Source organism: Numenius arquata, chromosome 2 (genome assembly GCF_964106895.1).
Source record: "Numenius arquata chromosome 2, bNumArq3.hap1.1, whole genome shotgun sequence".
NCBI lineage: Eukaryota > Metazoa > Chordata > Aves > Charadriiformes > Scolopacidae > Numenius > Numenius arquata.
The window spans coordinates 49,820,049-49,846,118 of NC_133577.1; the positions used below are offsets into that span (position 1 = coordinate 49,820,049).

The window sequence follows — 26,070 nt, forward strand, 5'->3', positions numbered from 1 at the left end:
GAGGATGCATTCAATATGTCCTTCCTCCCAGTTTATAAAAATATGCCGAATCAGTTTTAAAGGTTTGTCTGGCCACCAATCAGAAACATTTGTGCGCTGCTACTCCTTACAGTTTTATGCCTATTGACAAAGTGACAGTTAAGTATGAATTGTATACCCTTATAAAAAGAAAAATGACATTTTCCAAGTAAGTGTTAAAAATAGACAAGAATAAAAATAAAAACAAAGTGCAAGAGGTCATCACCAATCTTTATCTCTGCCCTAACATAAGTTGATGGTTGAACTATTTATGATTTTAATAGTGTTAAGCAAGTGTTAATATACCAGACAACTGAAAATTAGAAACACAGCTGGTTATGTCATTCTGTTTCCACAGGATATGCGTGAAGCCAATTCAGTTTCAATTTTGATCCGTTAGTAGATAGAAACTAGTAGAGTAATACCAGACAAAGGGCAGGGAAAGCTGCCTGAAAGTGAATTACAATCTTTGTATAAAGACCAAGAATGCCATCCCATGAATCCCGAATCGTAAATTATGTCTCGTATGGATACCTTTTTTGTCCATTTTAGTGGAGAAAATGGAGACAAATAGCTTTTGCTCCATAAGGAGGCATTTAGTAAAAATACTGTCTTGTTAAGAAGTAGAAATATGTCAGAAAACATGGCATGCAGTGTTCTTGGAAAAAATGTCTTATAAATCAATAGGAAGAGTCAAAGATAAATTTTAAAAGGCAGTAATTTCTGGGAACTATGAGTTGTGCATGTGCGGTACCTAATGTGGGGAACAATCAATGAGTGATCCAGTAACCCAGAATCTCAGTACCTACTACAATTCTGTAGTTCAGTGAAAAGGAAGAAATTACTTGTCTCTAAAGTCTTCCAAAGCTGGTTAAAAGAAGTCAGCAAGAACTGCCCAGTATAAAACAGATATGCAAAAAGCAGAGTACTCTTACAGCAAGAGAGGAAAAAACCTACCCAGTAATAAACAAAAAGGAAGAGTATGTCAAATGATTAAAACGATATGAGGAGACAAGTGGTACTGAAGAAACTGAAATATCCCAGCAAAAGGAAGCGTACATTTACAGTTGAGGTAAAGTAAGGAAAGAGTCAGAATATATTGAATTTAAATCTTTCTGTAAATTAGGAAATATTATAGTAGCATACAATATAAATATTTAGATTAATAAGATCTAAAAGGTATCAATGTTTTCTACAGATGTCAAACAAATGCTAAATTTGTAGGTTCACTAGTCCTTTGTGATAGAAGCAGCACATCTCCATCATACCATTTTCTTATCTAAATTTTTGGTTTCTTTGGTTTCTGTGTTCTACTTAAAGTTTGGAGTTTAAGTCAAAAGTTATCTACATATTTTCTATAATATGTAGATTTCACATCAAGGTGCTTGTATATTAATCTATCTTTCTGTCTCAGGATTGAAGAACTCATTGTCCACTGCAGAGACCACTGGAGGACAGGGTTGCAAATAACAGGGGAAAAAAGTCAGTATTTCAAAATTCCAATGTGTTGTTCTTGACAATATCCGAGACAGATTCCCTCTCCCTCCCTCCCTCACAATTTGAAATAGCAACTCTCTCTCAGAAGCACTAATTCTGAAATCAGTATTAAAGTAAGGAATAGTCTTTTGTTTTTCCAACTATTGGCTCCACTCCAGTTGGAAACTCTAATTGACTGGCATTTCTCCTTTCATCTCCACCAAATTTTCTTCAGCTTAGAGTCCATACAAGGAGGAAAGTGTCTTGGTAGAGAACCATTTCTATGTTCTATGTTTCTAGTCCAATGCCTTCATTTCATCTACGCTTCTAACAAACAGCTGTATGTCCCAGATGACAATACACCATCTCCACTGACGACAATCCAGGAAGTCTCATGCTTACAACTCACAACAACTGTCATTGTCTCTGCTAACAAAAAATGGGGAAAAACAATCTCATAAATCTCATTTAAAAATGTCATAAAAAATAGATCAATACTTGTATAAATTTACAGGAATCTCAAAAACTCAATGGGGAAAATAAAAAAGAACCATCATCTATAATGGGAAAGAGATTAATAGAAAATGGGTTGAGAAGGACATTCCCTTGTCAGATTGCGACTGGTTTAAATACAATCTTAAAGTACTATTATAAAATCCCTGTTTACAATTCCTCTGGTAATTCCATGCTGGAGAAGCCTCCACAATCCCTGAACTTTCTCCACATGAGCTCAAGAATGCAATAAAAGGAAGGCGCAGCAAAAGCGTGGAGAATTCCTTTGGAAGTTAGTGTCATTCAGTGTAATTTGTACCACAGGACTCCAGTAAAGTTACATACCTTCACTAAAGTAAGGAGGAGAGTAAAAATATAGTGAAGAACACATCAAAATGAAAGGACCTTGAAGAAAAACTAAGAACTGGCAAGAGAAACCGAGTCTGTGACAGAACAACTTTGTAGAAGGTTCAGATACCAAATCAGGAAATGAAATGGGAAGTAAAATGACACAGGTTGATGTTCAGTTGGTTCTGAAGATTTCAAGGATATAAAACTGAGGTTAAATGATTCTTAAACACTCGCTAAAATGAAGAGTTAAACCATGGGGAGGAAGAATAAAACAGAGGGGGAAAGAAACAGAGTGCTTGGAAGATAAAAATCTACGCTATGGAGAAGGTGAAGAGCCAGAAAGAGCAGAATTCAACAAAAGCAATGAAAGTGGACCAAAAGCTTGTGCCAGCTGCTCAGTTTTAATTCAGTGTTAAGGGAGATATGGCCTGAAAAAAAAAAAAAAACAAACAACCACAAACAAACAAGAAAAGCAACAGAAACCACATCAATGGACGCTGGCAAGCGTTGGTGTTGATTTTCCAGGGAAAGTGACAGCAGATCTCCTGGAACTAAAGAGCGTGTCAGAAAACAAAAAGGGGTAGAGCACAGAGACTGAAAAATGACATTAGAAAAAAGAACAAGTAGGATATGTGTGCCTATATATGTGTGTGCATGTATAAATATATTTGTGCACACAAACAAAAAATACACGTTATAGACACAAAATTATATACACATGTATGTGTTTGTTATACACTATGCATATACTGTATGTGTGTGTGAAATACATGGACATATATGCATGTAGGTATAGGTGTATTTTTATTTATAAACACACACAGTCTCTCTCCCTGTCTCCACAATGAAGTGCTATAACGACATACCAAAACTCCCTCTGAGCAGTATACTGGGGCAATACAATAATACGAGAAACGGTCAGAGGCTAAAAATCAGATTAAAACCATGCTTCCAAATTTGAAGTTCAGAACAAGTTTATCATTGTTTTTTCACAACTGTTTCTTAGTTGGAAAACAGACAAGAAAAATCAGTTCAGCGGTGGTGTGTGGGTGAAGTCAAAGTCTCCACCCCTTCCCTGCCCCGCCCCCCCTTTTTTGTACAAAAAGCTATTACCTGATAAATCCTGGGATTTTCCAGATACTCTAGCACGTTTAGCTCGGTGACCAAAGTTTTCAGTAGCTGAAGTGGAGGCACCCTTTAACGAAATAAATAAGAATTAGTTTAGTCATTAGGTAACTCATGAAAAGTAATAATTAGCTTCCTGTTCTTGAAACAGGAAGATTTACTTTACAATTAAAATTAAACAAAAGTTACCTCCATACTGCTCTTTGTAGGGCAAGCTGTTCTTTTAGGTAGAAGAGTTTTTCTGCGAAGTTGGTATGGACTGTTTTGTGCACCAGGACCTGATTCTTCTGCAACCATATCTGCAGGTACATCATCATCTATCAACAAAAAATGAAATTTTCTGATTAGAATTGTAGTTTTTTTTTATACCATAAAAATGCTACCGAAATTTCCAGATAAATACATCCGGTCAGGAGGGTGGGGAGGAAGTGCTAGAGCACAGAGAACTTTTAGTGAAAAATCAGAGTATACACAGCATACATAAAATTACATGAGAAAGTACACATGAATTAACTTATGCTCTCCATATACACAGCAGCTATACCAAAAGCTGCTTAGAAATACAAAACAAACCCCTAGGCTTTCTGTTTCTCTGCAAGCGTATCATTCACTGTGCTAATTCCATCACCTTATTACTTCAAATTTTTCACCTATCAGCATAATGAGGAACACTGGAGTTTCAATTATTAACCAGACGTTATCAAGAAATCCTTTAGTAAACATGGCATTTAGTACAAAACTCAAGGCAGAATTATCCCCAAACATTTTAGGAACAGCCCAGGCCAGCATACAAATCCTTCTGTAAAATGGAGGTAGCTTTAAACACATACGCTCTCTTTGCCTAAATTATACATAGAAAAGTAAGAGTATACTCTCTCCCCGCCTTTAGAAGAAAAATGGTGCAGAAGGCGTGATGAGTATAATTTTAAAAGTTTGATTCATTAGTTTCAGTTTTCCAAGTTCATATGTTTATGAAATATACTCTAAACAAGCAAGGAATAATTACTTATCAATAGCCTACAACTAGCATCGCATAATAAAGTTACAAGAATTTACAAAAGGCCAGAACAAAAAAGCAGCTCCACTTAAGTAAAAGGTATACTTTCTGCAGATGCTGAACTGTGAGAAAAGAATTTCAGTCTTTTCATTTTAAATGCTTTTTTTGTTTTTAAACTGGGTAAAACATGATGTAAAAGCAATAGCCAAAAAAGCAATACTGTAGACCAAGCAGTTTTCCCAAATACATTAGGGCAAGGGAGCCTGATGTAAAAAAAAAAACAACAAAACCAAACCACACCTACCCTAAAACCCCCCTGCCCTTCAAATATTAAAACAGCCTGTTTAAAACACAAAGAAAAGCAATTTTTAAAGTTCTAAAGATTCCCTTATATCTGAAGATGTTAATCTCATTACTTTCCTAGGGGTTTTGGTTCGTTTGGGGGTTTTTTTGACATAAATTACGAAACGTTGCAGTTATATAGGATTATGCATGCCATCATAGCCCAAGCTGCAACATCAGTAACAGCTAACCAACAAAATTCTGAACAAAAAAGCTGTTTCAGCGTCCTCCTGCTCTTTTCTGGTCCCCATTTTTCCCCTACCTTAACAGATATTTATAAATATCACAAACCTTCTCATGTACGATAAACAGATCACAACACTGCTGGGACATCAAAATAGAGGACAAAAACTGGTAAAGAGATGAATTTAGCTGGTGGTATGTGTGCAACTTGACGCCCATAGCTCAGAGCATCCTCAGCTCATTAATCCAGCTGAAAACTAAACCTGCAAGAAGTACCTCCACAATTAGCCCTCAACTAGCCCAGCAGAGCCACAAGAAGGGGACTGTGAAGAATCACCACCCCTTTTGCAGCAACAGCACAGGTTTACTGAGGAGAGAAGTGTGGAACTTCTGCCAAAAACCCCACCACTTTTGAAAACAACAGAGCAACCTCCATAACTTTGGCTAGAAGCTAGTTCATTGTTCCTCTCCCCATCTGCTACTTACACAACACACCTCACTAGCATCTGAGCACTTCTCTGCCTGTGAAAGGTAAGTATTTATGCATTACGCAAAAAACCTGAAGGACATCAATGGATGAATTGCAGCACATGTCCCTGTGAAGGAGCTTCTGGCCCAGCACTGGCACCACACGCCTGCGGGACGTTACTGACCCCAGAGCAGGTCCATTGCACACTCACAATTCAGTTACCTGTTTCTTTTCATCTCCAATGGAAAAAATACCCTACCAATTTGACAAGATATCGGCAGGTGGAAGAGAAAAGATGCTACAGGAGAGTTCCCAGCCTTCTTCCCTCACATGCCTGAGCAGAGGAGGAGCTGTGGGGCTGAAGTGGGCCCTGCTGGGAGGACTTCAGGTGGCCACCATCAGCAGCAAGGCCCTCACAGAAAAACAGCCTGACTCAAACATTGCAGCACGTATCTACTTTGCATCCCTTATTTCTATTTCAATTACACTGCAATTACTATTTCTGTTGCTAATACCCCCCAGAAACATGCTACTCGGGGATTTTGAGTGTCTTAAGCCCGTTCCCCTATTTTGTATTGAAGACATAAAATGACCGTCAGAACAGCTGAGTTTTTTTCCTCTGTTCTGGATGGTCTGTACAATAGTTCAAAAATTGCCACCAGAAACACAGCAAAAGCCTAATAAGCAAAGAAAATGGAAAAAAATAGAAAAATCAAAGCACAGAATTTTGATCCTGGGGAAGGCGATGAAAAGGGCAGAGACAAACCCCAATCAGGTCCTTAGAAGTAAAGCCGTGGAGGCCACTAAGGACAAAATATATTACTGCTGGAAAGAGAAGGCAGAAGCCTGTGGGGGGGAAAATATAAGTAAAGGTCAGTTCGGCTGAAACACTGAAGGACTGGCTAAGCAGAAAAGAAATGTATTCATTTTCCTGCAGCGGATTTGGGAGGATGGTGGGAGTCCCGCTCAAAGATCACTTTTCTAGCACAGCTGACATTAAGGGATATGCACACATTCACTCAGATTCACAGCAGGTATCAGAAGAATTAAAAATTTTTTTTTTTTTTTTTTTCTCCATTGGAGCAGCAAGGAGAATGAGAGAAGGGCACCAGGGAAAGCCTGGGAAGGGTGGCCGTCACTGCTGAGCAATGCTGGCCTGGAGGCACCAGCACACGTAGGACATATCGCGACAGCGGCTCACATATCGCGACAGCGGCTCACATATCGCGACAGCGGCTCACAGGGAGGAGAGTGCTTCAGGAGCCAACAGCCTCCGGCCTGGCCCTGCTACCAATCTGTTAATTGCACACAGGTAATTTGCTGGCTATAGAAGGATAATGAGAGTCAGAGCTTTTATTTTAACATAAATAAAAAGCATTATAATCACATTTGTTGATGGTAGAAGTATAGAAGTTGATAAACAAATCTGGGAGAGTGTGTAACATTAATATCCTCATACAAACACCTGCTGAAATGACTGCCAGATGCTGTCAGAGTTTTAACCAAGGCAATACATTTGCAGTTTTAAAGAAATTAAATTAAGCTGAGGCTGCTCAAGTAAACATTTACCTGAATATTTACCACCAATTACATTGGATAGTAAGATAAAAATCATAGAATGGTTAGAGTTGGAAGGGGTCTTAAAGATGATCTAGTTCCATAAATAATTTCAAACAAAATCTTGTTTACTGAAAATTAAAAACTTAGTGACACTGACAGGTCAAAACCTACATTTAAATTAAGAAGTATCTTATCTGATAGTTCAAAATGGCTCATGACACCTGAACCGTAACACCACAAGCTTTAACACACACAAAAGACCAGTAAGCACAAGGAAGGGAAGAAAAATAAAATTAATCTGCCACTCTGTCAACTGCTATAATCAATCAAGACTGTCTTGCATTTCCACAAATGCTATGGGAATGTGTACTTTTAAGTGTGTATGTTTAAGAGTATACAATTAACTTTTTTGTTTCATGAAGACATTGTAAGTGACAGAACAGTGACAAAGGACTGTCAAAATAGTTCATTAAAAATATAAAATACTTGTAGATCACTTCTATAGAAAGTTTACGTCTGCACCATCTTTTTTCCAAAAAGACATGCACGTGGTTTCACTTCTACCTTACACGTGTTCAGATAATATTTTCAAGAGTTATCTTTAATATTAACAACAACTTGTGAAGACAGTAAGGTTGATAAAAGCTTTTAAAAAGGGAAAGTATTTAACCCCCCCCCAAAATACACGCTTATCAGAAAAAAAAGAAAAAAAGGGGGGGGGTTCAAAGGAGGAAGCTTATATGCTAATCTGTAGTGTTTAATCAGTTTTAACACTGCAGTTTCAATTTTTCAGTGCTGTTTTTCCACATATTCCCAAGAAAGGGTGGGGGGAACAAAACAAACTAAATAAAAATAGATTTGTAGTCAAGAGAGGCAAAATGCCAGGAGTGGCAGGTATTCCCAAAATGACACAGGATTGAAATTATTCCTGCAGACTGGGGGAAGAAAACGGCGAGAAACATAACCAACTAGTTTTAAAATAGAGAAATCTCTATTAAATTGGGAGTAGGCCCAAAACAAACACCTCTGAAAAATAAAGGTAGCCTATATTGAACTTATTTGAATGAAGTGATGATCCATCTTGCCTATCAAATTTCAACAGTAACAGGAGTCCATCATACAGTGTCTTAAGTAGAACTCGTGCAATTTCTGCATGAAATAATAAACAACACAAAAAAATATCCCAACACTGTCCACCTTCCTAATTAGAGGAAAAATCTGAGAAATGCAACTGAAATGTGAACTGATAGAGCTCACTCGGTTGCTTTGGGTAGAGCAAATCTTGCCATATATTTGGCAAAAGATGGCTAAGGCAAACTGCCAGCCTCCGAGATGACAGCTCCAACTATCTCTCTCCTGCATTAGCTTAAAAAAAACAACAACAAAAAAAAAGCAAGTTGAAAGCAGCAGCAAAGGAAGGTATATACAAAAGAGCAGTAAGGCAAAATGACTTACAAAACAGGAATGCAAGGCAGGAGTTTTGAATTTGCACGCAGAATAACTGCAAAAACACAGACATCTCAGTTACAAACTGTCAACCTAAAACACCAAGGAAAACACACCCACCATTTTTCTCTAAGCAGAAAAATCTCTTGTAGTGAGCTGTTAAATAAATGTATGTATCAATAATGTGACTAATGGTCATCCTATGCCCTTGCAAACACTCCTAACCAGTGGCTGACAATTAAAAGCAGATACAGTACCGAAACTGGAAAGATACGAAGTATAGAAACAGTACATCGTATTCTGCACCTCAGAGCAGAAGTTTACCCACACCAGTAGAAACCTTCCTATTGATTCAGGGCACCGTTTAAGGGTTACTTTAAATTATGGATGGCAGGTTGGTTTTGAAATAGCTCTCAAAACAAAACGGTCTCTATCTGAATCTTTGTCTGAAGAGACTTCCACTAGCTAGGAATACCACCACAAAAAAAAAAAGCAAGCAAACAAAACAAACCAACCCAAACACCTCAAAAACTGAGAAAGATGACATGCAAAGTTCAGTGAGTCCAGATCCAATACGTCCTAAAGGCAAGAGCATTTTGGTGGTCTTTCACTGTCAAGTTCCACTTTCACAAAGTGGACTTCAAAAACCCAAAACCTGAAAAAACAACCCACCCAAAAGAAACAGGAGGCATGTATACAGCAACTCTTCTTTTTATGTTCAATGTTAGAAAAAAATTAATATTGAATAAGAAGTAGCTGTAAACTTATCTACTACTAGCACAAAAGAGACTTTAATAAATACTGCAGTACATTTTAATTATCACTATGGAAAGAAATCCTGTAGTATTTTCCAAGCAATATCCAAAGCAGCTTGACTCGCATAAAGATAAAAATCTAAGAGTTGGTGTTTTTGTAAGGTTCTGATGGCAGAGGTCAACGAGAAGGATTAATCTCTGACAGGAGTCAAGGCTCTTTGGACCTCAAATAGATCCAGCAAGAAAACGAGTCAGCGACAGATCTCCACGGAGAGTTGCCGGCTTCCAGTTTGGAAAGGGGACAGACCTAACATTAAAAATGTAGGCTTTCTTAAAGCCTACAGAAAGATCAGACTTACTGAACACCATCTGGAATAAAGAGATTCTGCCTTCTGGAAAGCAACAACTAGACACAATAACCATTACTGGCTACTAGAATATTTTAAATATACATACAATTTCTTACTGATGATAACCCAAAGATATATTATATAAAAATATGCAAGCTTACTGTAATTCGCAATGGTTTATTTGATAAACAAAATGGATGTGGAATACCTAGAATTTTTCCTTAAACAGAGGGGAAAACAAAATAGATTGTGCTTTAAGCTAGAAGTCTAGGTACTTGTATTGAGCAAAACAAAAACACACACCACACACCTCAAGAATCAAACAGCACCTTTTTTGAATTTACATTTTAAGCTTTTAAATATCAATACCCAAATGAGACAGCTTATTACTCTTTGGAAATAGGTCGTGCAGTCACGATGGCCTAAAAAGAATAAGCATAGATCAGACACTCAATTCTACCTGTATTTGCTCATGCTAGTTTTACAACACATTTAAATTTATTTTCTACAAGGAGAAAAGTAACTACTACTTCTATCTACATAGAGAGTTTAAGGCTCAAATTTTTTGTGTGTTATTCTTAGGATCTAGTGGAAATTTTATCTAAAAGTCTGATTTTTTTTTTTTTTTCTCCTCAGCACACAGCGAAAGCCACTACAGCGATCCTTACGTTGGTCACTCATATCAGTCAGGAGAGAAGACTCTCCCTTCAAAGGTCTGTCAGGTCAACCAGCACCCTCAAAACGCTACATACTAAAATACAGTTTGCATCACACAAGGCAAAAAACTTAAGTTCTTAGAACTGGCACAAAGCAGACAGAAAGTGAAACGAGACAACTGGGAAAGATAAACTGGCTGCAAGCCCAAATCTTGTCCCCAGCTATATTTCTTTAAAAATTATCAACCGTCACAGACAACTACTCACATCTCTGAACCTTGTTCACTAGGGATTTCATAGCTTAAAACCATCTAGCACAAAAAACACGTGTGAACACTAGTTAAAAACCCCTCCAGGTACTATGAAGAATATTGTCTTTTTCAGAGTCCAGGAGCAGAAAGCGTTAACTAGGATTTGATGAAAAATTCTAGTTTCTTTCCCCAACCACCCGTCCAAGAGAGATATTTATCACCAAGGTAAAGGCTGAATCCCTAAAAAAACCCAACCCACTACACATACGCATGCACATTTTTACTAGACATACAGAATAATTGTGCAAGTAACTCTATACTTGAGCTAATTGTTTGGCAACTCATTTTTAGAGAGTGAAGAAAGCAGCTCAAATAATCAGCACTAGCATGTTTCAAACAATAGTACCAACAAACTAGAGTAAGGAGATAGATTTTTCCTTTGGCAATTTTAAAAATTATGCTGTTTTCCCAAACTGATGATAACTGTATTACAGCATCCTCTATAACATTTAGCAAACTAATAAACAAATCTCCAGGTGGCTGCTTTGCAAGTATTTTATTAAGAGAACTTCCCCTCCTGCTTAATAGCCAGCTCGACTCCTGCTCTGACAAGCTTTCATTGAGAAGGGACAAGGACCCCTTTTTGGGTGCATTTCTCATTAATAAAGCAATACTTTCAAAGCTGTGGTCTTGCTGCATGGTCCCTCGATGCTACAATGAAAAAGCTGACCAAGTAGATTTTTAAAGGCTCAGGAATATACAACATTAAGAGCCTTTCCTATGTAGTGCTTAAGAGCCTTCCCTCATTACATTTCTAAGTGATACTAAAGAAAACAGGCTTTATTACTACAAGCTGACTTTTTTTTCCCCCTGTCTGTTCTGACTACTGACTTGAGTTTCCAACTAGGACCAATTTAATTAAAATTTCTACCTGGTCATATCGCTTCATTTGGCAACTTGACTGCTCTAACAAATGAAGTTACCAGTCTCCAAGGTCATCCCCCTCTTTGGCTGAAAAACAGCAACTTTCATCTCTTCAGAAAAGCACAGCCAGTGACAACAATAAAAAAAACACACTGAAAGAAGTTCAAGACATCCCATTTTATTCTGGTTCACAACTGACCAGAAAGAAGTTTCTGATCAACTACCATCCCCTTTAACTTCAAGCAGTACTTCAAGGTGGAAGAACACAACCCTGTGACCATACCCTTGGAACTACCATGATGGAAAATAACACCAAACAAACAAACACCAAACACAAACAACCAACCAAACACATACCACCTCCTGGTAAGGTGAGATGTTTGTAGGGAGGAAGAAGGGGTATCTCAGACAGGAAAAAATGATAAAATTCTCTCACAGCAACACCAAAGTGACCAGAACACGTGCCCTTCGGTGGCACAGAGAAATTGTTGAACCAAGTAGACACCAGTTCTTAATAAAAAAAAAAAACAAAAACAAAAACCAAAAAACAAAACCCCTAAGAACAACCACCACCCAACGGAGAACACACTTCCCTGAATTATGCTGTAAGTAAAAAGGCTGGACATTGATAGGATGGAAACCAGCCTCCAAAACTTCTGTAATAGGAAGAGGGCAGACTCTGGCTGGGGTCACCTGGGACAATTACGTAAATTAATTTTATGGAACGGTCATTAAGGCAGACAAGTATCTGCATCTCGTCTGTCAGCCTGGCTCAGGCTAGATAACGTTTTTCTGAGAAAAACGTCATAGCTAGCATATGTAAAGTAAATATGAGGTATTTGTGAGGACAGGTTATTTCTAATAAGCAGAGAGTAGCTGAGCTATGAAGCAGAAAGCTCACACTCTTTAATTAGATTAAGTCTAGATATTCTCGATACCCATAAACTCCAAAAAGAATGAATCAGAAGTTTGTAAATTCCTGGTTTCATTAACTTCCGGTGACAATTATTTCCAGCCTAATCTCATCCTGCGTTGAGTAACTGCCTTTAGCACTGCTAGAACTAAAGAATGAGCACGAACAACACTATTAACTTTTTCTATGTTTGAGTTTCTGGTATCTTTGAAAAAAAAAAAAAAAAAATAGGGGGAAACCCACAGTTTAGGAATGAGTAAATTCACTTAACGAGGAGATTTCGCTTAATGCGTCTACAATTTACACTTCAAATTTTCTATGGCCCATAACTAATCCATTTGCAGAGATTTTTTTGTGATGCACAGGAAGCTTAAGAGAAACCTTCCTCAGAGAAACATGGCTCCCCTTGAAAGGACAGGAAAGTTTACATGTAATAAAACAATCCACAGAGCTACACATCTCATTATGACTAAACACTATTGCAAGTATTGAAGCATAACTCCCATAAAACATAATCTCAGGGTACAATCATTTCACCAAATTTTCAGGAAATGAAAGCCTCCCACAGATTTCTCTGCCATGAGCCACATCTGCAGAGCACTGTTGTAATACAGGCAGGGGAAAAAAAAAAAATAATAATAAAAAAAAAAAATCTATCTCCTGCTACTAAGAGTAGTAGCAGATTTGGAGATACTTGCCATGCAAAGCCATCTGCCTTACATGGACCCTACATCAGAAGTGACTGACATCTATCAATACATTGGCCCAGCTGGAACCTAGTTATGTCAAGGAGCAGTTTTGATATACTAAACTAGGAAATTTCCTAAGGTTCTTCAGAATTAAAAGTGTTTCCGAAATGCCTATCATGCCAAGGCAAGGCAGCCGCGGATCTGTCTCGCAGTGGCAAAAAACCCAAGGAAAGAAAGGCAACCAAGATGAAAGGCCAGACAGTCCTTTGTGTGCTGGGGAGAGCACAGTCAGTATTATTTCCTCCAAGAAAGAAGCAAGAGTGGGGAAAAAGTACATGACTAGTACTGTAAAGCTTACTGGGTTTGGCTGTCATTCTGCCCCTTTTGTATCCCACTATTATGTTATATCAAAGGAAGAAAAAAATAATCAAGAACCAGGAACCATCAGCTTCAGCGCTTTATATGGTTTAATGTAACTAGGAAAACAGAAGGTCACCAAGAAAATCTTAGGTTGATTCTTGACTTTTTAGAGATACCAGGGAACACTTTGACATAGCCTTCAGAAATAATAGAATGCCTACAAAGCATGGTTTCCTGGACATATCCCTACTGGTACAGATGGGCAAATACATACCGTACCAAGCAACGTTTCCAAGTCATGTTCAGCCACTGTGCCAATTTACACCAACCATTCATCTGGGTAGAAGCAGAGGAACATCAAACAGTCCAGAGGCAAAAAGCTGGACCTTGTAACTTTTACAAACAGCTGGGAGGTATGAAAAAAACACCTTCAGCTAATACTCCTCACAATTTTGGATGTCCAAGAGCATGTCACTAGAAAAAGATAACTGGGTGAACTGCAAAAGGTAAAAGATCCATTCCGCCACCTCTTTTTGGCTATTTTCCCCTAACTTACTATTACAATAGTATTAAACATACATGCTACTTTCTCCTCCTGCTCAAGTGCTACAATCACCACTTACACAAGCATTTCAGATGTTACAGCCAAAATGAAAAAAAAAAACCAAACAAGCAAAAAAACTCCACAAGCCCAATCCTCCCCCCATAAAATGCCACCATATGAACAACACGACTAGCAACAGTATACTGAAAACTTAAAATACACTACAGACCGGAGAGGTAAAAAAAAAATTAAAGAAAATATCATTAGATCCCCCCCAAAATTATTGTTCTCTTATCCACTGAAAAGACAGACCCCCTATTACAGTATATAGTTCTTTTTAACCTGACTTTCAGCTATTCAGCGATAATTATGCCAGAAACATGCGTGCACACACACAAAAAAGAAAGTAATTATTATCCTTGGATCAGTCAAAAGTATGTTGTACCTAATGTAATATCCTTTGTAAAATGGCTGAATTTTACAAGACTGACTGTGGCAAGGTTTGCATGCACTGAATCAGACTTATCTGATCATTACTTACCCTGAAAACTTTTCTAAATGACTGTTCCTATTATTCTATTACTTGAATTACAAACTCCAAAGTGCCTGATGAGCAGGGAAGCGTGGCTCTGTTTAGCTTCAGGGAAATGACTGAGACAACAGAGTGTGGAACTATAGTAAAACCAAGCATTGTCAGGGCACAGGAAGAAAATTCTTTGTTACTCAGTACTTATTTGCCAGCATATGTGTTATTAAGTTGGGTTAAGAAAACTGACATCACATTATAAAACACCAGTGCAGCAGGCGACTTCTGATTCAAATCTAAATTTAAGAGCTACAGTAAAAATAAGAGTGCTATCAACACCAAATACCAGAGTACTAAGGGCCAACAGCCCACCTGAACCCAAGCTGCTTTGGGAAAGAAAGGAAAATAAACCCTATACAGAGAACAACTATCCATATTCAAACCCTCTGCTCTTAGAGATAAGGCTGTATAGGTTTTTCAACAAGTTTTACAATATTAATACATTATATAAATACACATTGGAAGAACATGACTGACCGTTTTCCATTGCCAACATGTGCTGCAAAACAAACATCAGGAAAGTTGGAAACAAGGTTTTGTATTATATGTTCAAGGAAATTGCAGCACAGGGAGGACACTCTGTTCTTCCTTGCCCTGTCAAGGAAGGATCTCCTAAGCACCCCCAATCCAGCAGTTACTGCTCTTGGACATCTGGAGGGGAAAAAAATTACATCCGGATTTTTTTTTTTTATTAGAAAACCAAATGACATAGTTTTATATATTAATCCAAGCTTCTACCTTTGTTGTTTGTTTTCTCTGCTCCTAAACAGAACTATTTTTTAAAACCATGCTTATTTTTAAAGACACACTTCTTTTTTTAAACCTAAACACTCTGTGTAAGTTCTATACACATGAATTACCCAGCCCATTTTACGGCACTTCATAACCAAGCAATCTACGCTGCTCACTTCGCTTTAACTGTCCCCTATTTTCAACTGCAATGGGAACACACTGTCAGATGCAGACTGACTATTTATTTTTACTATAAAAAGTAGCATCGTACATGATATACTGCATCAACGAACTCTTTAAAAACTTTTTCTAAGTAGCTATTAAATTGCCCTCAGTATTTTCTATTAACACTGTCATCTCACATTGTGGGTAGCTCTTACATGTGGGTTTACATATATATTTAAGTGTATTTGAACTTCAGAAATTACATAATACAACTAATTTTGACACAGGAACTCAGTTTTTGGTAAAACTTCAGAAACTAAAACACCAGCAATTGCAACTGCTAAGGTGTGTGTGGGGGTGGAGGGCAAAAATTAGTGTATTTGGTTGTTAATTATGTCCTTTGGCAAATAATTACAGATTTTTTTTTTTTCCTGAGAAATTCTGAAGTGTAATAGCAGCTTAATTTAAGCGTTTCCAAATTGAGACCTGTTTGCAGTGAATGCTCTCAAGTTTAAAACTCTGCAGATGATGCCCTGTTACGTTGATAAACTATTTTAAACTACTAACAATTTCTTTAAAAAAACCCCAGTAATCTAGCTTCTTTTCTCAGCATCTCTCAACTGTTTTTCTCATGGTCCAAATTTGGCTAAAGCTGTTAAACCAAACAAGATGGAAAGACCATAAAAAAAAAAGCACCCCCCCAATAAATGAGATGTGTGCTATTCACATTTCAAGTTTATTCTTAACAACGTGAAAAAACAATAGAGTTAAGTAGGCAGTGTTGGCTTGGTTACCTGACAGCCAGCCTAAGTCACAAAACAAGAGTGGAACTACTAATTTTTCATATTTTTTTTAAATATCACGGAGTAATAAGCACTGGAAGTTTGACAGGGTTGTTTTTACTCCCTCCGCTGCCTTTTATGTCCAGTATTTCACTGTATCTGCAGCAGAATCCTGAACTTTGCCTTCTCTTAAACAGGTCCTCCTTCTCATGCACCTCAACTCCCATTTTGTTTAGTTTCCATAGTTCTGCATATTCACCCATTTTAAGACCAGACAGAATGTCTCTGTCATTTATTCCATACCCATTTTGAAGTCCTGACCCACCACATCTCCTACAAACTCCCTATAATTTGTCATGTCTCAGTATAGTAAATTTCTATTTAAAAAACTATTTTAAAATAACGCACATTAACTGTAAAAGCTGTTTGTACATTTGCAACAAAAAGCAATGGGGAAGTGGTATGGTTGGAGAAAAAGTCCAGTAACACAGCCCCTTCCAGTCTCTCAAAGCCCTTCACTATACACAGTAATCCCATGTTGTGAGCCATTAAAATAGAGATTAAGACAGCCATCAAAAATAACCCTCATGCTGGAAGGCCACAAAGACCTAAAGAGGCTTTAGGAAGAGGAAGTGTTCTTTATCAGCATGCCAAAAATTTAAAGATCATCTAAAAAACTAACCATCTTAATATACAACTTCTCCTTTCATGTCTGGATAGTTCCATCACCGTCCAGCTGCCTTGTGGATTTTCTCTCAGACACACACACACACAGAGCAGGGTATTTAGAGACCAAGACACTCTGGAGAGTTTGTGGACAAAACGCATGCAGGAAAAAAAAAAAAACAAACCGAAACATTAAACTCCTCTTCGGATTATTTTATCTACATTTCCTGAATTTTTTTTCCTGGAGAAGTAATAGAAAATATGGAAAAAGACCAAGTATTAGAAGATGTCAAAGCTTACCCTGGCAGTTGCCCCATGGGGAGGTTCCCCTCCATCCCATGACTAGTGCTGACTCCCCCTTTAGCCCCACATTCCCAACAAGCCCACGTGGTTTGATTCTGTCCCTTTTGGTAATCCTTAGTGTTGATGAAAAGTGAAACAAAGACGTACAGAATAGAAATGCAGATATTTGCATACGCTGTCCGTGCATTCTCCTGCAGACAAATTTTATATATATATTTAAAAAATATAATTATATATATTTAATATATAATTATATATATATACACACACACACAAAAATACATGAAGAGAAGAGTCACAGGTGAACAGCTCTGGAACAGTTCCAAACATGCTGATCCACCAGAAAAGATAAACACCTCTCATTTCACCAAACTAATTTTACTTAGTACGTCAACAGACTAGGTCAGTCACAATACCTCGGTTGAGGAGGGCTATGCCACTTCATAGTATTAATTTATTGTGGTTTTTAGGTCATCTGACTATATCCTTAAAAGGTTGCAGGAATAAAGAGTATTAACATTAAGAAGGAACATCATATTACAAGCAAGACAGATGGCTAACAACCCTTCAGATAAGTTCTGTATGACAAATAATCTTATAGATAATTATCTCTTCTGGAGGACAAACTGCTCAAATATTATTTAAAATAAAAACAAAGACTTCTTTGGCCCAAAGCATTGCAAAAGTTCATTTAGCTTACAGCTCTACACAAATAAGGTGAGAAAGCATTTAAGCACTGGAAGGACATTATAAAAAAGAATAAAAATAATCCATCTGAACATAAGGAGGGCGTTTTTTTGCTTGCTGTGAGGGTGACCGAGCACTGGCACAGGTTGCCTGAAGAGTTTGTGGAGTCTCCAACCTCTGCAAGGCAGCTGATATTTTGGCTTTGCTGATATGGCTTATTTGAGCTAAAACAAGATAATAAGCAAAAGGTCAGCTCAAAAGGTGTTTCTGTCCATTTTTGAAGGATGACCTAAGTTAGAGCCCAGACTCCCCATGCAGTCAGCAAAGGGAGAAGGCCTCATCAGAGAATGATGACTCCAGTGTTCTCATTGGGGAGGTAACAGCTCTCCTGCTCCTGCTGATCAAAACTAGGTATTTACCCTCCGGATTTCCTATTACATGGCCTCTCCAGTACACTGAAGCTCCAGTCCAACCGCTTTTACCCAAGGAATGCTTTGTTATGAAACATGAATTTGTAGCACATTAGTATCTCAAAAGCCTCAGCCCGTTTTAACTCTGCTGAGCACATCCAAAAACCCAGACGTGGTGACATTAGGACAGGGAGACAGACCATAGTATTTTCAACCGTACACATGTAAAACTACCCAGTTTTATACAGCTTACAAACTGCTACATAAACATGGATATTTTCTACACTGGCAAGCGTTACTATGTTCAGCACCCAAAGAATCTGTATCAAAGTATATTGTCAGCAAGAAACCTATTATGAAGGAATAAGAATATTTTAGCTTAAGTCAAACCGTCCTCTGCACAGTAATGTAAAGATTTGATTAGAAATACTAAAATATAACTTGTTAAAAGCGGTTTGCAGTTATAGAAACTCCCTCCTTCTCTTACTTTTCCATAACATACACATTACCTCATTCCTTCCCAACTGTTAGACCCAGTTTCATTTCATCATCTTCCAGGTCCAGAGGTTTGACGGGAAAAAAACCCACCATTATCAAGCCTGCTGACCAGGAATTAGGTTGCAAAACATCATAGTGTACTTCTACACCAGGCAAGTGAAACATCACCAAGCCTTTACAAGCACACCATGTTTATTAAATAACAAACAGCTAAAGGGCTACCAACTGACAAGATATTTGTAACAAAAAGCTATTTTAGAGTAGTAGCAACCTTTTTACTAAATTGAATGCTGTGACTGATCAAAACATCACTTTCCACTTCTTTAATTATTTCTACAGAAAAAAGAAAGAGGTCGATCTCAAAGGTGATCTGCAGAAGTTTTAAACAGGAGGACTCAAGCTGCTTCCCTCCTCATCTTTCCACATTAAAGACTTTTCAAAAAGGTAAAGAGGTATTTGTGTTTACCCTGGAAGGTAGGCATGAAGACAACCACACAGAAATAAAGAAACTGCTGCCTATGTCGTCTCATTTACGCTGCCCAAACTTGGTTATAACAAAAATAAAAGCTTTGACTGCAGAGGTGCAGGGAAACATTTATCCCTTAGTGCCAGTGTTGGGAAAGAACGTGAGACAAAGTCCAAGACATCCACCAAATCTTACTCACGCTCTTCCAGGCATTTCTGTTTGTGCCAGGATGGATGACGTACTTGACTTACAAGTACCACCTACTTAAGGGTGATCTTCAAAATAATATCTTCCTCCTCTCCCTCCCCCTTTCATTTGGAATGAAATACACTACTCCTGCACACCACCTTCGTACAAATTTGTAAATAACTTCATAATATTCATTATAATTCATTCTTTTCCCATATTATTCTTTTAGGCTCTCAGTGTTTAAAATAATACAAAATAAAAAAAAAAAAATAAAGAAACGCTACTGTGTCAATTCATGGTTTCAAGGATGCTCACAACTGTAAACTGAAGTATGCTAGAACACACACTGGCTGAACACGCTGAAAAACTCACCTGCCAGACAAGATCACACCAGCTAGAAAACCAGAGTAATAATATATTCAACTTCCTACACCTTCACTCTAAATTACAGTCAATTTGCTAAAAGTGAAGCCACACGCAGTCGCTCTCCCTTACAAAGTACATTCTCTCAAACTAGCAAATCTCCGGCCTGCACTAAGATGGTTGTATATCAGCAAATTGAATTTGTTTTCCTGGCCCTATTTTCTGTCAGTCCTTGTAATCATCCTCTTTGTTTCGGTTTCCTTCATCAAGTTGTCCTGGCACAGTTTCACCTGTTCTGAACTTACCCATCTGACACACCTACAAACTACTCGATTGTTCCACTCGATTAATTTGCAGTAGCACCTGGAGACACAGCCAAGTTGGTTGCTCCAAACACTTAAAAGCAGGGGGGGAAACCCCAAACTTACCCCCAAAGATCTTGTGGACATGGTTGCAAGCAAGACTAAAACAAGACACAAGAAGTAATTATGTTGAGTTTTTTATCACACAGTCATGTCTATATGTTGACTCTGCAGTGCTTGGGATTATATGAACAGCGTTCTCACCTCTCTGTCCCTGCTGGCATATTTATGGCCACCTCTTCTCCTAGTTTGCCACCTGGGATCATATAATAGTTTGGGTTGGAAGGGACCTTAAAGGTCATTGAGTTCCAACCCCCCTGCCATGGGCAGGGACACCTCCCACTAGACCAGGTTGCTCAAAGCCCCATCCAGCCTGGCCTTGAACACCTCCAGGGATGGGGCCAGGCTGGATGATGGCCACATAGTTTAAGAAATGCCATCAAAGACTTGCTTGAAACTGATGAAGCCAATCCAGAACTGGCTGCTGCTGTGTCAAGATACTGTACCTGATTCCTGAGCACATAAATTATTAATGTCTTCCAAAAGTAGGTGGGGAGGATTTAAAAGACCTTGCTGTTTATATTCTTTCAACGGCTGCCTCTTTCAGACATCGCTGCCATACGGCAGGGTTAGAATAAATATTTTCTGTGAACTCCTCTGGATTTAAATACCGCTGAAAACTACTGGTGACAAAGGACTATCTAGTGAACTACAGTTTCCAATGTTTGATCAGAATTACTTTACCTTGTGCTAACTTAGAAGATCAATTCCATACCAAAAGTCCTTGATTTCATTAACTATATTTATCCCACATTTTCCTTTACTGAATTTGCAAACTATACAGTCATGCTCATTACTATGCAATTGAAATGTTGATAGAAAACAAACAACCCCCAAAAGGTCTTTGGGCAGCAGTTAAACTTTTAAAAGGAAATACACAGCCCATGGCCTCTCTGTGCTCCCAAGTAAGGGCTGGACAAGTGGAGCATTACTCAAACCCTGGAAAACTGAAGGTCTCCAGCCAGCAAGGTTAGAAGACAGGCTACTTTGAAATACAGATTACACCTTGAAGAACCCTGTCATTGCACAGTAGCTGGCTGACAGGATTATTTTTTTTTCCCCTAGATGTCAGAGCATATGCCACCATTGATGACTAAGTAAGGAGCACAAAGAAATTTTGGTGCCATCAGTCAAACCATGATTGAAAAACTATGAAGCCTGACATCAAATCAGGCTGCTATCTTTGAAATGTAATACTTAACAGTCAGTGAATTATTTCATGTCAGTGCTGTGTGGATTTCTGATACTGACACAAGATGAGAAACAGGCCAGAGCCTGAACTATGATGGAATGAATCTTTATTTCCAATTGATAGGCACAGTGGACGCTAGGAACAGATAGATGCACTGCATTATCTACAGTGATATTCCAGGAAGATATTGTGGTAGTGGAAGTGTCCAGTTATAACCAGAAATGAACAAGTAAACAAAACTGAGACATCACCACAGAGATTTATTTCCATTAACAGACACCTCTCAGATGTTTTCAAAGTATAAGAAAATATTTCCAGAAACATTTCCAGAAAGAAAAATATTTCACTTTATCTCAGACTCTCAAAGGACTTACAGGAGGTTCTGTCTTTGGTGGAGAAAAGTTCAAGACCTCTGTCACAAGATAAGAGCTATGCATGTGTGCATACAGATACTAAACAATAAAGAAGAACGAATCAAATATTGAGAAGAGTCAGAGCCCTCTTCATTCTGCTCCTGCCCTTTCACCCTTCCTGCATAATTTGATCCTGGAGAACAGCAATGCTTCAGGGAACATTGGTCAATGCCAGCAATTCAGCCCCAATCCAGTACTAACCATCAAGTTCTGGAGACAAGAGGTTTTTACTGACCATCTAGCATTTTTACCTCTTAGACAGCCCCTCTAGACAGTGTGAGTCTTCCTAGAGGAAAACCCTGCGTGTAAAGCATCTCTAGACTGATAACTTCTTTCACACACCACCCCATACGCCACATCCACCTTCTCAGCAGACCAATGCCCATCATGGGATAGTGAGAGTACAGAGGACAACCTCAGTACGATGCATTACAGTAAGTTTCAAATCCCATGCACACGGAACATATAGAACACTGTCTATTCGGAAGCATAAAAAGCCCCCCATCACACAACTACATTCATCCGGTCTGTTGTGTTATATTTGAAGTGCGAGCATAGCCACGAGCAGATTCGGTATCACTGAATACTCAAAAGAATCCTTCATGAGTTGTTCCTAAATCACGAGGATTCAAAACGTTTTTTAGCAAGTAAAATACATTTTGTGCACTCAAAGTACGTCACATGGGTCACGAACACAGTTAAATCCAGCCTACTAAATAAGTGGATGTTTTCCTCCACTGAACTAAAATATACAATACTTGTCAACTATTAATTATACTCCATCCAGAACAGCAACCTTAGACCTCTGTTCACTGTTTGTTTTTCCACTAACAAAACTGGGATATTCTAAGTGTAAAATATCCTTGATACACATTAGAACAACCACAACGAGCTTTGCTATGTTTCCCCCATACTTTGGGTGAGCACATGGAATATTAGCCGACTCGGTTATATTCGTGCTCACCAGAGCCACAAAACCTGTCCTAAAATGCATTCTGAACAACTGTCAAACTGAATTCTCAAAATGCTTATTCTCAAGCTGTGGTTAATTTTAAAAACAAACTCTTCATATCCTATACATTGAACAAATAAACTTTTTATGTTAAAAATGCCAGTATATTTATTGAAGTAATTTGTTCACCAATAATTTTTATGACTACTTTACACAGAACACAGATTTTAAGAATAATTCTTAAAAATATTAACTTTCAGCATGCATTGTGTCTCACCATTCTGAAGTTACCCTGGAAGTTGTCTACAGCAATCTTTATTTTTTCCTCCACATATATCAATATCCATCCTGTATCTAAATGCTATAAATATGCCATTTGGGTTAGCTTTCTGGGGTTTAGTTGATTACTGTTTTTTTTTGTTCCCAACTTCAAGAAAAATAGTATATTGGTAGAAACAAGTATTTCTTAGAACTTTCCACCTCTGTTAAGGAGGGATGGCTAGTATTAATTTACCAAAAGCCATAAATCCCTTTCCAGAAGTAATTTGTTTTCTGCAACATGAAAACTGAAGAATTATACCACTGTCTTGCCTCTTCCACATTTTCTGCATCTTTTTCTTACCTTCTCCTCACATACCCTAGCAGAAAGTTGTGAGAAGCAATTTGTCCTTTGTTTTAGAAATCTGAAATATTTTTTCCATCTGATCTTGAAATAATGTACCAGTATAAATTTATTAAAACAGGTAAGATTAGATAATGCAAAGCTGCTGTAAAGTTGGAGGTTTCAGTGCTTTGGACTACTAATTTTGCTTGCAGAAAAAGCTGAAGGCGGCAACAAAGGAGGATTCCAAACCTACAAATCTGTACGCAAAGTGACCAGCCCCAGCAGCTGGTTCCCAAATATTTCAAAGAGTTTAAGACATAAGCACAAATAAGAGGATGAAGCCTTTGCAGCCAAATTCTCCAGTATATGCTACCTCTTTAAAAATGACTTACTTCTATAATCATTTCGGCAAAGAAATAAACACTCCAGAATACATCCACCCGTTTCTCAGATTCTCTCCCTTCAGCTCCTTCTTGTAGAAGCTTCATACATTTAGCCTTCACCAACCCATCAGTAACAGCAATATAAATCACTGCTAAGAACTTCTCTGCTTTTTCCTCTTCATCAAATTGCATTTGCATCTGTCTCCCACTGGGATGCACCCAACCACTGAGTTACCTCCGCTTCTCCAAGTGAGGCTGAGATTCCTACATTTTGTCATTTGTTTTTAAGGACTAGAAGGAAATGCAGGACAAAACACCTGCCCCGACTCAGGACACTTACCTGCACTTGGTTCTCCTCTACTGCTACCATCTTTAATTGCAAAATTATAAACCTCTCCCTCCTCACAGTCACCGACAGGTCTGTGTAGACACAGCTGGTAATAGATACCGTAAGTCTTTTCTCAGACACAAAAAAAAAAAAAAAATCTGCCTCGCTCACATGGAAGATTCAAAGTTTTGAGTTTCCAAATATCCTCATCCACCTACTTTTTATTATTGAAGTGTGCACATACAGTACATGAAAAATAAGACAGCTATAAAGACAACAAAAGCAAATACAATAGCAGAGGGCTGGAGGAAGGGGGAGAAATATGAAATAGGAGAGACCCCAATCAAGTAAGCAACCCAACACAGTTGATGGAAGGGAATCCATCATCAATACGAGTGCTGTGACATTTCCTCTCCTACTGAGGAACAAGCGAGATCTAAGTTCTTGTGCAAGACTAATACCAGACATAATCGGTTGGAAATGGAAAAACACCAAAACCAAACCACCAAACAGTAACCATTCAAAGTTTAGGTTATAATAATAAAAAAATATTGTATTGGACCTCTACACCTATTGCAATTAGAAATAAAAGTTTTTTTAAGGAAAGGGAAAAAAAAATAAAATTTATTTTCTTTGTTCAGTATACCCTCCAATTCTCCTGAATGGGGAATGGAAGAAGAGGAACTCCTCAATACAAACTTATACATTCCTATTTTCTAGTAACTTCTGTAGTTTCAGCTGAAGAAACTGCTATTCACATCTTCTTCCCAAGACCAACCCTCCCACCCCCAAAGAAAGAGCTCTGCTGGTGCTAACAGCTCTATGTCATACTAATATCTCAACTGAGATGTAGGCAATATAGCAGTCCATACTACTCAACAAAAAAAAAGTATAATCATAGGCACCACGTATGAGAAACAGCCTACAAGCAACTCTAGGCCTTCTGTTGTGGCAGCTCCTTTAAGCAATATACACCTATTACTTTTAATTAAACTTATAGAGAAGCAATTCACATATATCGGGGCTACCATCTGGTGCCAAGTGTATAGCAATAACATATTAGATACTTTCTGGATCAAGTGCACTAGTCAAATGCAGTTATCAGAATGAAAAAAAATTAAACATTTACAACAACCTAGACTAGGAGAGTAAAAGTCATATTTAGTGCTCAGACTAGATTTACTGCCAGGCAGCAAACTGTTGAATACATATAATTAAGCATACACAAAACACTATTATGCTAACAAGACTTTCAGAGTAGCACTTAGGTAAAAGACTAAAACCGTCTTTCATTGCAGCAAACTCTTCTATATTCCAAGGGTAAGAACCATTTATGCTATACGTGGTGCCATCTATTAGTCAGAAAATGTCAGCGTTCCTGCAAACAAAGTGAAGAGCTGTGAGATAACGTAACAGGTTTTGAAAAATTTGTTAATCACGTTTCACAGTTGAGAGCTAGTGCCCTCAAACTTAAGAAGTGAAATAAAAGAAGTCATGTGCATTTCAAAACCAAAATCCAGTTTGGCTACTTCAGCTTAGACTTTTAGGCAAGAGAGAAAAGCCCTTTAAAAATATTTTTGTGTTCTTTAGAAAACAAATGGGAAAAGAGCTTTCCTTTAATGAAAGGTTGGCTGAAGATTTGCAAGCCTTCAGCTATGACAGTGTTGGGAATGGAAGAAAATCATACAAAGGTTCTAGAACCAAACACAGCACAAAACTGCCAGTGACACAACTGCTAAGAAAGATCTGGTTTGGTGGGCAAATATAGAGCTGCAGACATCTTGAGTAAAGAGCAGTTAAAAATGAATTTTCATCTTCTATAAAGTCAAACCTTACTGTGAACTAGATCCTCACTGTAAAATCCAGAAGACTTCTGGATTCCCAACGAAGAAGAGACAAGATAAAAAGAAGGGGAGGAAAAAGTCATACCACCACCACATTCTCCACACTCATCACCACAAATGACACTGGAGACAGGAGATCCATGTGTAGTAAAACACAAGTTAAAAACCATTTAAAAAAAAAAAA

The 26,070-nt window shown here is 38.0% G+C and overlaps 1 protein-coding gene across 1 annotated transcript in view; it reads right to left on the minus strand.

Moving 5' to 3' along the window:
- FBXO11 (F-box protein 11) overlaps positions 1–26,070 on the minus strand; it is a 75,064-nt gene that overhangs the window by 32,948 nt on the left and 16,046 nt on the right. Inside the window, exons 2-3 of the mRNA XM_074169065.1 lie at positions 3,652–3,779; positions 3,451–3,532 (exon numbers count right to left, since the gene is read on the minus strand). Of these exons, the coding sequence (XP_074025166.1) occupies positions 3,451–3,532; positions 3,652–3,779 (210 nt within the window). The remainder of the gene's footprint in view (positions 1–3,450; positions 3,533–3,651; positions 3,780–26,070) is intronic.